This window comes from Chaetodon auriga, chromosome 14, assembly GCF_051107435.1.
Source record: "Chaetodon auriga isolate fChaAug3 chromosome 14, fChaAug3.hap1, whole genome shotgun sequence".
NCBI classification, from domain to species: Eukaryota; Metazoa; Chordata; class Actinopteri; order Chaetodontiformes; family Chaetodontidae; genus Chaetodon; species Chaetodon auriga.
Genome location: NC_135087.1, coordinates 5,164,967 through 5,181,152, shown reverse-complemented (window position 1 = coordinate 5,181,152; position 16,186 = coordinate 5,164,967). Strand labels below are relative to the sequence as shown.

The following is a 16,186-nucleotide window of genomic DNA, read 5'->3' as shown; positions in this document are numbered from 1 at the left end:
GAACTTTGTGTCCTGCAGTAAACAATCATTCTGTTAAAGGTGTTTGTCGACAGGTAGAGGAAGAGGTGGAGGGTAAATCTGAGGACTTTGGACCAGAATTGCAGAGCAGAAGACGAAATCTCACACATACTGAAAGGAAAGCCTGAGACAACTTAGAGGAAGACAGGGCTGTCACCATAAAGCCGTGTGACGGAGGAGGGAGGATAGCCGTACTGGATACAAGCAAATACGCTGAGAAAATAAAAGAAATGCTTGATGAAAAATATTACAAGAAGCTACTATTTGACCCCATAGAGAATTATACGCGTGAGCTGGACGCCGTTATTAAAAAGAGCTAAAATAACAAGTGGATTCCTGAAAAAGAAGCCCAGTTTTTGCTTGATAAATCTCCAGTCACACCTGCGACTCACGGTTTGCCCATTCCTCTCTCCACGCAGAAGAAGCAAGAATCAAATTAATCAAAGATGGAGGCAAAATAACCACAACAGTCTTCAGGAAACACGCTGACAAAAACAATCTAGTGAGATTCCAATTCCACCGTCCAATGTCCTTGAGAGGAAGTTTACCGACGAGCCAACTTTACAGGCTTAAACGCATCTGTAGTGCAGAAAATGAATTCACCCAGCAAAGCGGGAACATGTTACGCAGGTTTAGAGAAAAGGGCCACTCGGAGACGTACCTCCACTCAGGGACAGAGGCTGGAGAACACAGCTGCTTGTCAAGAACAATGAAATGAAAAGAACCCAATCTGGAGATTAGGTTTTAATCTATAATCCACTCTATTTTGTCTACGCGGTAAATACCACACAGGTCAAACATCTTGAAAGTTAAAAATTCGGATCATTGAGCACAGAAGTAGGATAGGACGGTGGTATTATTAGCAGTACTAAGACCAGTATTAGTGGTAACTTCACCTGCAGCGCAGCATTAATGCATCGGAACTAAAAACGTGTTGCTCAGTCGGAGGCGGTAATCTTGAAAATTACTTTTACAACCTGGGTGTTAGTGGATTCATCTCCTGGAAACCTTTTATCCGACCGGCACGAGTGAGGAAAACAGGTTGATCCCCCTCCTGTAAATCTCTTCTCCTCACACCCCAAAGAAAACTTTCTAAGATTACAAATCACTTTCTTAATACATCTTTTCACTGACGTTTGTGGGGTGCTGCAATAAGATTTTAGGATATCAAATGACATGTTTTTGGAAGTTATCCTGACCCCTTGTTAGATCCCTGTTTGTTCACCGTCACCGTCTGACTGGTGACTCCATCCACCTGTTGACCTGCCTGGCACCCTTCAGCAGAGGACTATGCAATGACTGAAAGAACTAATTAAACAATGAGTGCAGCCCTGTCTTCTGTGTACCCGGACATTAAGTTTGACTCAACCTGCTTCAGTGGAGAAGATGCAAATCCGCTCATATTTTACCTGACTTACACGCAGTTACATTCCCCGGCTTGCACTCGCGTGGCTGTGGTCGCCCCGCAGTGATTTATTAGTATGATATAAATTATTTCTGTGTAAATGAAAAGACTCTGCAGGAGGAGCTGGTCCAGCAGCCCCACGTCTCATGAGAGATGACTCAAAGTTTAGGCGAAGGAACATCCGTCATGTTGTTCAACAACTTTTTTCTCTTTACTCTTTCCTCACTTGTACAACATGCTCCATTCCTTTGTCAGTCTCAATTAATGTTTTCTTTGCTTCCTGCGTGCTGGATTAGTTTTATTTTGCTGCTTTACTACATTTCCATTAGCGTGGCCCCCTGAAGGTTGCCTGACGAATATTAAGAGGTACATGACACTTCGTACTAATTCAGCCGTCAGACTGAAAAAACTGTTTTATTCTACTTCTACTGGCGGATTTATGAATGTGTTGAGAGCAGCTCTGTCACCATGTGCCCAGATTGCATAAAAATCACCTACAAAGCATCAGAAATAACTGGACCTCTCACCTTGACCTCACCACCGGAAAACACTTCTCATATTCTGTGACGCAGATGTTCACTCATCTGCTCTGGTTGCAGATGAAACCCCCCGTTTCATACAAAGGCCAAATAAAGGTCAGTGTGGCTCCATTAACACTGGACAGTGAGGACATGCATTAGACCTCTTTTGTCTTCTGTTAATGTTTGTTGAATGTTGAGAAGATGTGCAAGCTCAGTTAATACACTCAATTCAATAACACATTTATGCAATTTTCTGAGTAGCTTACTTTACATAACAAGTTTTTGCAACGTTGTTTATAAGTATTATATTAGAGGAAAATATGTCCCCATTGGCACAAGCAGCTGCAGGACTGCTTTGCAGGAACATGTGATGAGCTGCAAACACGACATTAGGAGTTCAAACCTGTGGCTGTCACAGATGTGGATTTAATAACTTCAAAGGTATTCTGATTATGCAGTGAGTAACGCAAAGTCACTGCTATACATGAAATATTAATCTGTGCTTGATTTGCAGGAATTGGCCCATTATCACTTGATTGGTATTGCCTCGGACTTCCTCATTCGCCTCTGGTTAAAGTTAAACACCAGCAGCATGTGAAGTAATGAGACCAAGCACAGCAATAAAATATACAGTAGTTAGAGCAATAAAATTATATAACTTTAATATTTTTAATTAAGTAACAGATTTAAGGACTTTTTTTTCCCCCCACCACTCTTCATCGCTTTAATTTCAAAAGCAGCACAGTCATGTATCATTACCCAACTTGAAAGCTTGAGAGAAACGCCGCTCTGCACTGCCCGCACTTTGAAACTGCATCTGTTTTGCATTACAGTTCACGTCCCTGCAGGTGGAGAATGAGAGAAATCTGTCCCTCAGCTCCGAATCAAAAGACCCTCTCAGAGATTTATTGTTATACAAGATCTCCTGGGGTTGTTTGTTTCATTTCATCTGTACCGCAGTCAAAGACAGTCATGCCAACAGCGCTTTTGTGTGTGTGTGTGTGTGTGTGTGTGTGTGTGTGTGTGTGTGTGTGTGTGTGTGTGATCGACTCGGACCTGGCAGCAGTTTGTGAGTGTGTTTATGCGTGTGCGTTGGCTGTCAAGGTGTGTGAGCCTGATGGGGGCTGCGGACAGACAGAGAGAATAGCTAAGGTTCACCTAACTGTCACACTCCGCTTCCTACATGACAAAGACCGTCTAAGCTCCCCTCCCTTTGCTCTTGCCCTCCTTCCCTTCCCTCCTCATTTCCCTCCTCCCCTCCTAGCCTCCTCCTTCCCTGTCAGAGGTCGTTTCTCTCCCACCATTGCCTCCAGTCTCTTCCTCTGTTAGTCCGCTCCTTATCTCCGTCATCCCTTCAATTCCGTTCAATTTCTGCTTCACTCCATTCTTCTCTTTATCTTCCAGCTCCTCTCCTGAGTCCATTGCTTTGTCTCCGAACGTCTCCCTCCCTTTCGTTTTTTTTTTTTTCCCGTTCCAGCAGACAGACAGCATTTTTCTGTCATCAGCCTATCTCCGTCCGCATTTCTTCACAGCACTCAGTCAAATGGTGAAATACAAGTGGGCAGCTACTTGTCATTTGTTTTGATTCTTTCCCCCAGACGTCCTCATATTCCATCACAAGCGTCAAGTCCCAAAGCTGTCACTCAAATCTCCCACTCACTTCCTCGCTCGCAGACACACCCGGGCACGGCAAGTTTCACTGCAAAACACTTTATATAGGTTTGTAAATTTTTTACTACCTTATTTTAACACGCAAATCGACAACGTAGCTCTTTTGCGAGCATTCGTGACTTTTCTTTTGTGTTTCTGTGCTGCAGCTCCATAAGATTGTTTCATTTTCATCAAACGCTGCAGCCGGTGTTAAGTCTCCCTCTTTGATATCTGCTAATGAAGTCTGACTTTCTGCATGTGGCTTTCCTTTATTCTTTCATGAATTGCTGCTGGAAATGTGAAACACATAATTTACTGTGCCTGCCGCTTATTGAATGTTTAGTTCAAATACAGAAAATGCTAAAGCTTCTATTAACTTGGTATTGATAGAGCAGCTTTATATGACACGCACAGTATTAAGTTTGGAAGTTATAGCCAAAAATCTCTATAATAATTGCTGTAATACTTCTTGGATGAGTGCATGCATTTATTTTAGTTTGTCCTGTTTAACTGCAGCATGGACGGTCGAAGATGCTGTCAGCTGATTGGTTGTTTGGACTTGGTTGCGGCCATCAGTGGCTCACACAGCAGACATTTATCAAAAAGTTGTAATATGAGTAAATTTATACTGCGGAGAGTTTCATAATATCTGCAATTCAATAAATGTGGTTTAATTTCCAGAGCTAGTAGTTCTATTAAAGTGCTGTGGATGGATAACAGCTGCAGTTTCAGTGCTGCAGCACAGGATTACTTTCATTATCAATTATGGGTTTCTTGGTAAATAACTTGGTCTAAAATGTTTTCCATGCTCAGGGTGACATCTTCGTATATTTCTTGGTGTCTGATTTGCTTGAAAAATGGCAAAATTGATAGATGAATCAGTTCAGCTCTGAATATGTGATTTTCTTTCACCTGTGCGGTCTATAAGGCATATTTTTCTCTAAATGGAGGCGAATTAAACTCCAAACCCACACATACACACACACACACATACACACACACACAGGCAGAGAAAGGCGTCCATACGTCACTCCTGGCAGACTCGAGCTGCCCCACCGACAACAGTCTCGCCACCGGCGACAAAGCCTCCTGCCAGCCTCGTTTTGATCTTCAGACGCTCTCCGTCCTGCTCGACTGAGCTTGTGCGGACCACTTATGCACACAGGGACACGCACGTCCACGCATGGCGCACACACACATACAAACAAGCGGCGAGCAGCTGCATGTTCAGTGGCAATATTATTAATGGGGTGTGTCTAGGCTGTCGTAAACATCTCCCAACAGCACTCAGTGGAAAGGGGCGCTCAGCGACACCGCCGCATCTCTCTCCACTTAAGTAGCCTGGAGATTTCAGCAGAGCGCCTCGCCTGCAGCGACTCCGCTCTCCCGAATCCTCCGTCTGGCTGTATCTCCTGCTGACCACAAACCGCTCTATAAATCCCGGCCGCATCCTTGTATGGACCAAATAACACTTCCGCTCTCCCCCCCCCCCCATCCTTTCTCTCCGTTCTTTCTCCCCCTCCCTCATTCCATCTGCTTGGGGTGAAGGTTTGTCTTGATTAGGGGACTCTGTTGGCTGGCTCTTTTATCACTTGCTGTGCAGAAAGGCGCAAACTGGCAGTGGGCAAATGAAAGCCCTCTATCTCCTTCTTGTGCTCAACTCCCACTTCGCTCAACCCCCCCCCCCCCCCCCCCCCCCCGTGGCCCTCCCTTTCTTTACCTTTGTTGTTCTTTCCCTTACTTACTTTTTTCCATCTCATTTTCTGTCCTCCCTTTTTTTCCCCCCAAATCTCCTCCTCCTCCTCCGCCTGTGTTTTTCCTCTCTCACATTTCCTGTCTGGGCCATTTCCTGCTCTTTCTTCCTCTCCCGTTCAGACTTATTGAGCTATTCACTCCCATCCCATTCTTCCCCACGCAGGCTGTTGGGGTGAGCAGCAACCAAAGGCAGCGTGGATCCTTCGTCTGCCTTTTCTTGCAGACCCAGAATGAAAGAGTCATCAAACTGACCCACTCTATATGCCAATGAGACCTGCTTTCTCATCCTCACAGTCACGAGTGAAGCTACAGCCATGTCTCTTGGCTCGTTTTGTCTTGTGCGGTGAAGAAAGCAGCAGATAATCTCCAGTGAACCAGAGTTGTACAGAGAGCAGGGAATGTGGGAGTGGGGTCTTTTTGAGGCTACGCTTTGATTGACAGAGAAATGGTATCAAAGTCAGTGTTTGGTCCCATGTGGCACCCGTACCACTGTCTATTTACTGTCTCTGTATCTGTGTGTGCCTGTCTCTGAGACGGGAGGAGAGAATGCACGACTGAGCTGAAGCAAATACACACAGAAGTACACACATAGACACACACACACACGAGCATACAACATGCACGCACATAAGTGTACATCAGTGCCCGGCATGAGCACACACGCTAATTCTATACCTGTAAAAGCCTCTAGTGGCCAAACTGAGTTTAGGTTAGAGGTTAAATGCTTGATGCATCCAATGAATGTTGTGAAAATCTCCCTTCAAAGTCACCTTCAGACGGCGTGCGTGTGCTGATGACATGTGACCAGAATACAGTAAAACTCGCAATAATGGCCGGAACCTTTATTTACCTCAATGAAAGCGAGCACCAGACTTTTATTAGAGCCGAGACATAATTTCTCTTGACAGGTCGCCCGCAGCCTTTATTTCTGAAAGTGATACAGTTTACTCAAAAACACCCACTGCTTATATGTATTCATGAAGTATGTGTTTATAGCACACACATTTAAGGAAACTGCTGCTGCTGCTGCTACTCCTCCTGTCATTAATGCTCTACTTCATCATAATACTGCACATCTGGCTTTGAAAAACATGATCTATTGCTTGTAATTTATCATTAGCTGTTGAAAACAATGGTGATTAGCCATGTTACCAAAGCATTCATAAAACACAGTGAACAAGACTGACTGTTCATGTCAGTGCTTGCAGGATATTGTAACTGTACCCAGTAAATATAGGTCAGCATGTTCCACTACAGACAATATATATATAAATATACGTGTGTGTGTGTGTGTGTGTGTGTGTGCTGGTGGTATTTTAGAGCTGCTGTTATCAGGCTAGGCTATTAATAATGCACAATATTTAACCATTGTCTCTTATATTTTAGTTTGGGAAGCGCAAAAGTTATAGGTGGAGAAGAACAAGGATGAGGAGATCGAAGCAAAACGGTGGAAAATTCAACTTTGTTAAACATGAAAGCATGACAGCACGACTCCGCTCTGTGGCCTTTTTCCCTCGCTTGCCGTGTTTCCTGCGGGGTTTTCACACAGAAGAAGAAGAAGAAGCGAGGATGTCCTTCTGACAGGCTAAAAGCAAAACACTTTCCCTCCAGAAGAACACCAGAACACACATTAAACACACCACTATGCTCACAACCATCAGCGGTCTCTCACACACACCGTGTGCATAAGCCGACTCGTTCAGAGTAGCAACGTACAAAAAGTTGAATATAACGACCCCCTGTGTGGATTATTAGCTGCTTTCTGACTGGGAGTGGATTTGTCTATATGCTTCATGACTGTGTTGCAGTTAGTTGGACCTGTGAGCGTTAAGTCCGAAGTGTTCTGACTGGGCATTGTTGTGAATAATAGATGCTTGAGTACTTGGACCCTGAAGCGTTATAAGTTCATCCAGTGCATCGCTGTGTTCTCCTGTCAGTCATGTGGCTAACTGCAGTATCTGATCTCCCCTCTGAATGCGAGTGTGTGCATGCTATCTGTTTCTTATATATGTGTGTTCGTGTGTGTGCAGAGGGGAGTGCTTTGAGGTGTGTATCGAGTAATATCCCAGGTTAAAAAGTAGTTCAGTGTATTAGAAATAGAGTATAGAAAAGTCATTACAAGTACACTTTTTAGTGCTTAGTTTAAAGTACGTTTGATATATACTTTTAAAAAGTGTACTTGTGAATAGATGTCTTCAAGTTAAATGTATTAGAAATGAAATTACTAATTCTGCAATATGTAAAGTGGTATTTCAAAGTACTTTTAATTGTAATAAAGTGTACTTAGACTTATACTTACTTATTTTAAAGTCCTTTGTTAGCACACTGTTAGCATGCTTGATGAAAGTGTACTTTAAATTCACTTCATTTGAAGTATATTTAAGTATATTTCCGACACATTGGTGAAATAATATAATTGTACTGCGAGTGTGTTTTGAATGCTCATGAATCCTGATTTGCACTGGTGGACTTCAGTACACTTAAAGTTTGTGAAAAGTTGTGCTAATTTAGCAAATATTTACACCTCAAGTATTACTCCAGAGGTACTCAAGGACGACTTGAGTACAGCGAAGGCAACAAAGACAGCACAAAGTGTAAAAAAATAGAGTTTCAGTATAATATTTTTTCACCTGGAAAGTGTGTGTCTGCGTGTGTGCTGCAGCCTGTGGTCTTACATAGTATATGTTGTGTGTGTGAGTGCCTGCAAAGTGTGAATGTGTATGTGCGTGTGCCACTTTGTGTGCATCTTTAATCACATTATGGGGACAAATTGTTTCACACAGTGACACTGTGGGGACCAAAAGCAGGTCCCCACAAGGTCAATTTATTTTGGGATATTCAGACTAGATTTTAGGATTAAGAATATAATTATTATTAGCTCAAGGTTAGCGTGAACGTTGGGGCGGTTGAAGCTGAGGCTGACTTGATTTATGTGTCAGAAAGTGTTTTCCAGAGTAAACAGACAGTAAAAACAACCACTACAAAAAATAATGTTGAAGGATCAATATGTTTTTTAACAACGCTGCCAGGGTATTGCCTTAAGTCAATAAAATGTCCTCACAAGCAATCAAGAGTGTCTTTGTGTGTGTGTGTGTGTGTGTGTGTGTGTGTGTGTGTGTGTGTGTGTGTGCGTGTGTGTGCGCACCTTCAATGGCGAAAGGCTTCCCCACAGTGAGCAGCTTGCACTCCGCGTCGATGGACACCTCGAAGTCCAACAGGGCTTTGTCCATGATGAACGCATCCAGGGCAGGAGGATCTGTCCTTCATCGCCGACACACACACACACACACACACACACACACACACACACACACACACACACACACACACGTCACAAGAGTGAGAGGGAAGCGTTAATTGAAGGCGACCAACCTCAAACTTGTGCAGACCTGTAAATCAGATTTGCAAACTCTCTTGCACTCGTGCAGGAAGTCTGTATTTCGGGCTGTCATCCCACTCTGTCATTTATACAGGGGATGAGATTAACAGCATTCTAATGCACCGTGTAAACACATACATCATTACCTGAACCGGCAGCCTCTGTGGCGGACTGATAAGGCATTAAACACACTGCCGAAGACTCTCCTACTCCGGCAATATCGATCCTGCTGACCCTAATTGACCCCTAATTATAGACTGTTCCTCTGCGAGCAGCCTCTGCCGCTGGCCACGGCTGGCAGGAGATAAGTTTCAGGACACTAAACGCAACACACTGGATTTGAATAATATACCTGCACGTAAACACAGTGACGGAGGAGAAAAGACACACACACACACACAGACATCCGAATATGCGTGCGCTCATATACACGTACATCGAATTTGACTGGTAGACAGATAAACAAGTATAAATGCCCGTATTGGAAAAAGCGCACACACACACACGCGTGCGCACACACAGTCTAATGGAAAAAATAGAGCAGACTGATCAAATTACCTGAAACTTGTTGTTATTCAGGAGGTTTGCTACAAAACAAAAGGTTGACTTTACAAAGTCTTTGCTGTGCTGGCAAAGCAGAAAAGTCTGTTTTTCTCTGCCTAGACCTGTCAAATATGAGGCACAGGGAGAAGAGAGACGATAGAGACTTCTTTCGGGACCAAAGAGGGTCGGGAGTTGTCCTGTGCCTGGCCTCAGAGAGTGTGTGCGTGAGCGAGAGCGCGCATGTGCGTCGACATGAAAGTGTGTTGTCGCAGGCCTGTGTGCAGGTATGTGCATTATTTCCTGCGTTCTTGTGCAGCCGTAGCCCTGGGTGTTCCATCTCTGCAGGAGAAGCCTTGTGAGCTTTTTTTTTTTTTTTTCCTCGCCTCGAAGATTTGAGTGCAGTATTGGGGTCAGTAGTTCTGCCAACACAGTATTTCACTGCCTCACTCTGGTTCTCTGCACCGCTGTGACTTCCACTTCTGCTTCGCCTCGCGCGCAAACAAACGCCGCCTTCATCTTCCCCGTTCTCATCCTCTTTCTCTGAACAAGCGCTTTGTATCTCCCCACTTGTATCACAAAGTCAGCACATGCTCTATCTCAGCATCTCAGCTGGTGTTCTATGGAGCAGGCGTTGGAGCTGAGAAGCGTATGAGGGTATGTCTGTGTGGTGTGTGCTGCAGTATGTATGTGCGCTCGGTGAAGAGAGGATGAACATGTAAACAGCTCCAGCATGTAACTCACTGCGTTTACTCAAGTACTGTACTTAAACGCATATTTGATACTTGTACCTTAGTGGAGCATTATCTGTTCATTTCTAATGTAGTTTTTACATCTCTACACTTGACAGCTTTAGTCAGTGGTGACTTTAGAGATGCTTTGTTTTGCATGTAAAATCTAAATGAGCTTATAAAATGTGATGCATTGTTATAGATTAAACTACCTTAAAAGTAAATAAAGTATATTAAACGAGCTCCACCTTGACCAAAAATGCATCAGTAATAGAAATCCAGTCATATAATAATAGTAATTATAATAATAAGGTTACTTGTTTAACACTTTTCATAGAGGAACTGCAGCTCAAAGTGATTTACGGGAAAGAAATCACACGCACCAAGTGAGTGCCTCTGAAGTGCTGCTAGAAAAAGCAGAATGAACATAAAAACAGATAAAAAATGAATGTAAAATAAGACGGAGAATAAAACCCAGTTGATAATGATAAAAAGGATGAGAATAACGCATAAACCACAGCATAAAATAATAAAGTATAGGTAAACATAGAGTACATAGAACGCATAAAATCAAGGAAAATACAGCATTTTAAAAGAAGTGCAGCATCGTTTCAGAATGATGAATATATGATGGCATAACATACCCAGCGGCCTTTTCTTATTTTACTTCAGACTTTTACTTTTTATCATTTAAGCACATTTCGCAAATACCACTGAAGATGTGAATACTTCCTCCAGTGCTGCTGCGTTCATGGGTCCTGTGTATCCATGTATGGATTCAGATGACCCCCGTGTGTGCTTAATTGAAGTTAGTGAAGCTAGTTATTAAAGTCATTAGAATAGAGGGCATTAAAACACTGTAATTTAATTTCAATTAAAAGAGAACGATAAAAATTAAATTTAAATAAACGTCTAATATTGAATTTCCTTTACCAATCCATTAGGAGTGCTGTCTAACCCCCTTTTTTTTAAACACCAGTTATGTGTTTGCATATGTGAACTTAATATAATGGTTGCAGATACCTGGATAAGCATCATCCCAGTTTTGAGAAACCCAAATATGCCGGCTTGTTTACTCCAACAGAAACTGGGACACGATGCATGCAAACACCTTATTAAGGTTTCTGATCACTCCCCCTCAACCGGAGACACACGGTGGTTACCAAGCAAAAAATGATGAAGCCGGTAGGCTAAATGTATTGTTGCTCTTATCTTCCATTTCTCATAATCAGATGGAGAGAAGCAAACCATTAAAAGCAGCCAGAATCCAGTCGACATGCAGATCCGAGCGAAGGACGTGATTAACTGACACATACAATCAGAAACCTGATTAGAATCGAGAATACATGTGGCTGGAAAACCAGGTTACGTGTCCCATCGTGAACAGATCCGGAACATGATTCTTGTGCATTCCTCAGCACAACCTCCTTAATCTCTCCGGTCATCTGAGGAGGAGGAGGAGCAGCAGCTTTTATTTACTATGCTCCACAGAGCTGGACCAGACTTCCAGAAGATATAAGACTCCTTTATCCTCTCCGCTGCCTTTGAATGAACCTTAGCCGCTCTCTCTCATCCTGAACTCCTTCCTCTGTCCTCTTAATTTTTCATTGTTCCTGGCCTGTTTTTTGTGCCTTGTGTTGTATCTGGATTTCAGTGTTTTAATGCATTATGTAAAGTGCTTTAAACTGTCTTTGTGAATTCAATGCGTTACATAAATAAACTTGCCTTGCCTTCCTGCTTTCATCAGCTCACAATCCCCATTTGACACCCGATTCATCCTCGGCCCATATTACATCATTTTGTCCCTGACCCTCGTTCACATCTACATTCAACACTTTTAATGAAATAGCTTTTTTTTTTCCCCTCAAACGTGGAGGACTTTGTTAAGAAAATGTAGGTAATTCAGAGGCTCTCACCTCACTTACACTTTGTGCTAAAACGTAGCATCTCCGGAGAAGGAAAAACTCATGCAGGGTGTAAATATAGGCAGCTCACAAAGTGATGAGTGTTTGATCATATCTCTGTCAGATGCAACAGCAAACAGCGTGTTCACTATAATAAGAAAACACCCACAGATGACTTAGACACAAAAAAATCAAAGGGGAAATCAGCCCCAACACACAACTTAAACTGAGCTCCGTTGCAGAAAGGTCTGCAGGTACAAACAGTGAAAGCAGCCTCGCTGAGCTGCGAATCAAAGCATCCAGAATCTGAATTAATGACGTCATCAGGTGACACATTTTGGAGCTGGTGCACACAAAATCTGCCGTGTTTGCTCTTGTTGTCAGCAGACAGAATTGCTATGCACAGCGCGCATGGAAAACAAGTGCACAGAATACAGACAGCCAGAGATAACAGACGCAAACGTGGCTGGATTGTTTAGGTCCGGATTGCATTTGGGCGTGATTTAGATCTATTTACAAACATACATTGTGTGCATGTGTCTGTGTCTTACTTCAACATATGCACGCCTTCTGGGGTGGTGGGCTGGTTGAAGCGTCTCATGTAGTCGTGCATCTCCGGGAAGCTCTTCTTCATGTAATCCTCGGCGCTGCTCTCCCTCACCGTCCCAAAACGGAAGCCCAGGGAGGGATGGTGCAGCTGAGGAAGTGACACAGGAAGGCACGGGTGGAAGAGAGGGTGGAGGTGGTGATAGACGCGATAAAGAGAGGGGGGGGTGGGAGGGGGTGGGTGTCATGATGGGACTCATATCAAATTCATTCTAGCCATGAACTCCCCGCAGGGTTTAGGGATATGGAAAGCGATAATCCTTCACGAATAATTCCGCTCTTTACTCATTAGCCTGTCCTTGTGTAAGATTAGCTTGTGTGTACATGTAGCTGTGGGCCCATGTGTGTGTGTGTGGCGTGCTGACATGCATGCAGCTGCAAGTTCGCGCCCTTGCATGCAGTCTAACCTTGTCGTCATGAATTCCCGAGACCTGCTCGAAGGTCTTCTCCCCGACCATGACCGCAGCCAGGTTGGCGGTGTAGCTGGACAGCACCAGCAAGCAGAAGATGGCCCAGAGGTTCATCAGGAAGCGGCCGGTCCAGCATTTAGGGGTCTGCAGAGAGGAGACCAGCGCACAGAGAGAGCTGCTGTTGTTGTTCGGGTTTGTTTTGCTTTTTGTCAGAACAATAGTAATTAAACAGATTAAAAAGATGGAAAAAATAGATCTGTTTGATGAGCGAAGCTAAAAATATCTACGCTCAAAGCTGAAAAATGGCTCGACGTGAAGCCGAGTGGCGACAAGCAACATGGAGGACAGAGAACGGACACGTGGAAAATAAGAGCAGGGATTAAGACAATTAAAAAAACTAATGTGTGAGGACAGGTGGATCAGGTGTTGACACGAATACAGCGCTCTATCCCGAGGCTCTCAGCCTCCTCCCCCTCATTCTCCTGCTCCTTAAAAGCCACAGTTTAACCCCCGAGTGAGGCTAATCAAGTTAATATGAGACAGACCAGCAGGACGGCTAATAGAGAAGAAAAAAATCTGCCAAAGTGCGACTGTTTGTGAGAAATCAGAAATATCTTTCCATGAAATTGCCCGCCTCGGGGAATGAATCCACCTGAACGTTGTGATCTTTTATTTATTCCGCCAATTAAAATCCACTTAACAGAAGAAAAGAGATGCATTCGTAGTGTTTTAAAAGCTGGAAATTAATGAGACATTAATTATACAAACAAGGTTGTAACCCACTGTTACGAAAGTGTTTGGGATGTTTTGAACTCTTAGCATAATTAGTTGGTGAATTGCGAGAAGAGAAAGGGAGGACGGCGCGCACGCTATACGCACAAAGTCTTCAGCGATGCTGTTTTTGGGAAAAAAACGTGAACTCTGGGAAATTGTAAATATTCCTCTTTGCACTGTGCTGCTTTGGTGAAGATGAAGTGCCTTCAGCGCTCCTCTGTCGGCCTATTTGTTTTCCTCACAAGGTATTTCATTCATACTGTGCTTGCTAGCTATCCATCTAAGGGGAAAAGCAGTAAATAACACGTCTGCTAACACATGAAATGTAATTGAAGCCCTGTCTCCATCAGTTGTTGTGGCCGTCAGGCTTTCTATGTGCAGTTTACAGTGAGAGCCACTTCAATTTGTACTCTTAAGAAATGATGAGCCCTTGATATCAGACAATTTGCAAACCTAAACTAAGCTGTAATCCTAATGACATGCTCCTCGGCCTTGGATGTAATGCTCAGTTATAACTGTACAATAAGCTAGTAGCCGACGTGCTAACGATTGCGGCATTTTCAGAGAAACACTCTTTGCACTGTTGTTCTTGTGTTTTTGTTTTTGGAAAGAATGATTATTTGTTTCGAGGGCATTTTTAATCTCATTATCTTGGATAAATCTTATTGACACTGACACTTCAATAACTGCCTCCAGGGGGAGAAGCTATTATTAGCAGTTTAGCAATCAATTTACACCGAATGCCCCGAACGTCTTTCTCTTAGCCTAAATAAACATGACTCACTGGCTCTGACCCAGCACGGAGGTTCAGAGTGCTGCTCAAAGCCATTTTAACGGGTCGCGGGGCTGCTAATGGACACAACCTGTTAATTGACACATTGCAAGTTGCAAGGATCAAACCTGTGACCTTTCAATTATGGGAAGGTCTCTCTAATCACTTCGCAGCTTCCTTCAGGGACAAAGTGTGACGTTTAAAGACGTATCATAATGCATACCAACCAAATGGAACAGGACGCGCGGGAACAATCTAAGAAGATGATGCTTCAGATATTTATCTGAGTGTGCGACATAGAAATTTGAAGAGCAGGAATAAGTTATCATCATGATGCATTTCTGCACTGTACGCCGCTGTTTAATAACACAGGATGCAGAGGACAGTTGTTTTTCATCGGCGGCAGTGCGACTGTGGGCGTGACACGATCACTCACATCTGACAGGTTTCTGAAGAAAGCTGTTACTGCAGAGGTTCATTTAATGCTTTTCGTGTATTTTTTAACCAAACAAATGACATTTAAATTCTTAATCTTTAAAGGGCAAGAGATCGCTTTTCATCTTGCGATGTATTTATTAGAGGACAGATTTGCCTAAGTCTGAGGATTTGTCTTGCGATCACTTGTCTCACACGTTTCCATCTCGTGCTTACTACTAACCTTTGTCGCCCGGCGCTCCAACCTTGCCCACCCATTTGCCCTCTGCCCTTTACATCATCCTTTACATCATCCTCTGTCTGCCCACCTCCATGTCAGCCTCATTGTGATGCCTTCCTCATCTCTGCTTACCCACTTACCCTTTCAACCCTCTCTCACCATCTTTCTGTCAGCCTCCCCATTACCTTTCTTTTGAAGACCATTTCCCAATTTGCACTCTCACCTCTCCACCCCCATCCGCCCTCTTCCCCCTGCCTCCTTGTTTTCAACTTTGTATCTGACGACTTCGGGGAGTTGACCTCTACTCGCCTGCTCCTTTTCCACCTTCATCCATCCCCATCATCCTCACCATAACTCCCTCAATCTCTGTCGGCCCACTTACCCTTTCCCCTCTCCCTCCCTGTATGTGCATTATCCTCCCTGTGCCTCTCCACTTCATCACTGCCTACCTTCTTAACCTCTCCCCTATCCATCTTTTCCCTCCCTGGCCGTCTCCATCATCTCCGTATGTCTCTTTCCCCTCAAACTTCCTCTTTCGACATGCCCTCATTGTTTGTGTGCTCTTTCCCATAATGCACAGCCCCTCCTCCTCCCTTTCTCGCCAATTTCTATTCCCTGCCCCACCCTGCATGGTGCCTATTTATCACACAGGGGAGAGCTACTTTACCTTGGTGGCGACAGTGCGTCCAAACAGTATGGCGTAGCAGAGATTGAGGGCGGAGGAGTAGGAGAAGACGCGCAGCCTGTTCCTGCCGTGGGGCGTCATGCCGAAGGGGCTGTTCCATTCGTACAGGGTGAGGAAGAGCGCGGTGAGATGCAGCGTGACAAAAATACCCACCCACATGGACCAATGGAGAGGCCACATGAAGGCGCCGATGGGGGCTGCAGTGTCCCGGCTACGAACCTGGTAGGTCAAAAACAAAGTCCAATGGTAACATACACTGTATTGTGTGCAAAAAAAACAAAAAACAAAAAAACACTTCTAGGCATAATTAGTTTGTACAAAATTGCGTACATTGTTTTTATTTCGTGCTGTTCATTTCGTAAAGACGAGAAGTCATTTTTT

The 16,186-nt window shown here is 43.9% G+C and overlaps 1 protein-coding gene across 1 annotated transcript in view; it reads right to left on the bottom strand.

Moving 5' to 3' along the window:
* LOC143332175 (glutamate receptor ionotropic, NMDA 3B-like) overlaps window positions 1-16,186 on the bottom strand; it is a 67,103-nt gene that overhangs the window by 6,981 nt on the left and 43,936 nt on the right. Inside the window, exons 5-8 of the mRNA XM_076749471.1 lie at window positions 15,788-16,024; window positions 12,917-13,063; window positions 12,455-12,600; window positions 8,495-8,610 (exon numbers count right to left, since the gene is read on the bottom strand). Of these exons, the coding sequence (XP_076605586.1) occupies window positions 8,495-8,610; window positions 12,455-12,600; window positions 12,917-13,063; window positions 15,788-16,024 (646 nt within the window). The remainder of the gene's footprint in view (window positions 1-8,494; window positions 8,611-12,454; window positions 12,601-12,916; window positions 13,064-15,787; window positions 16,025-16,186) is intronic.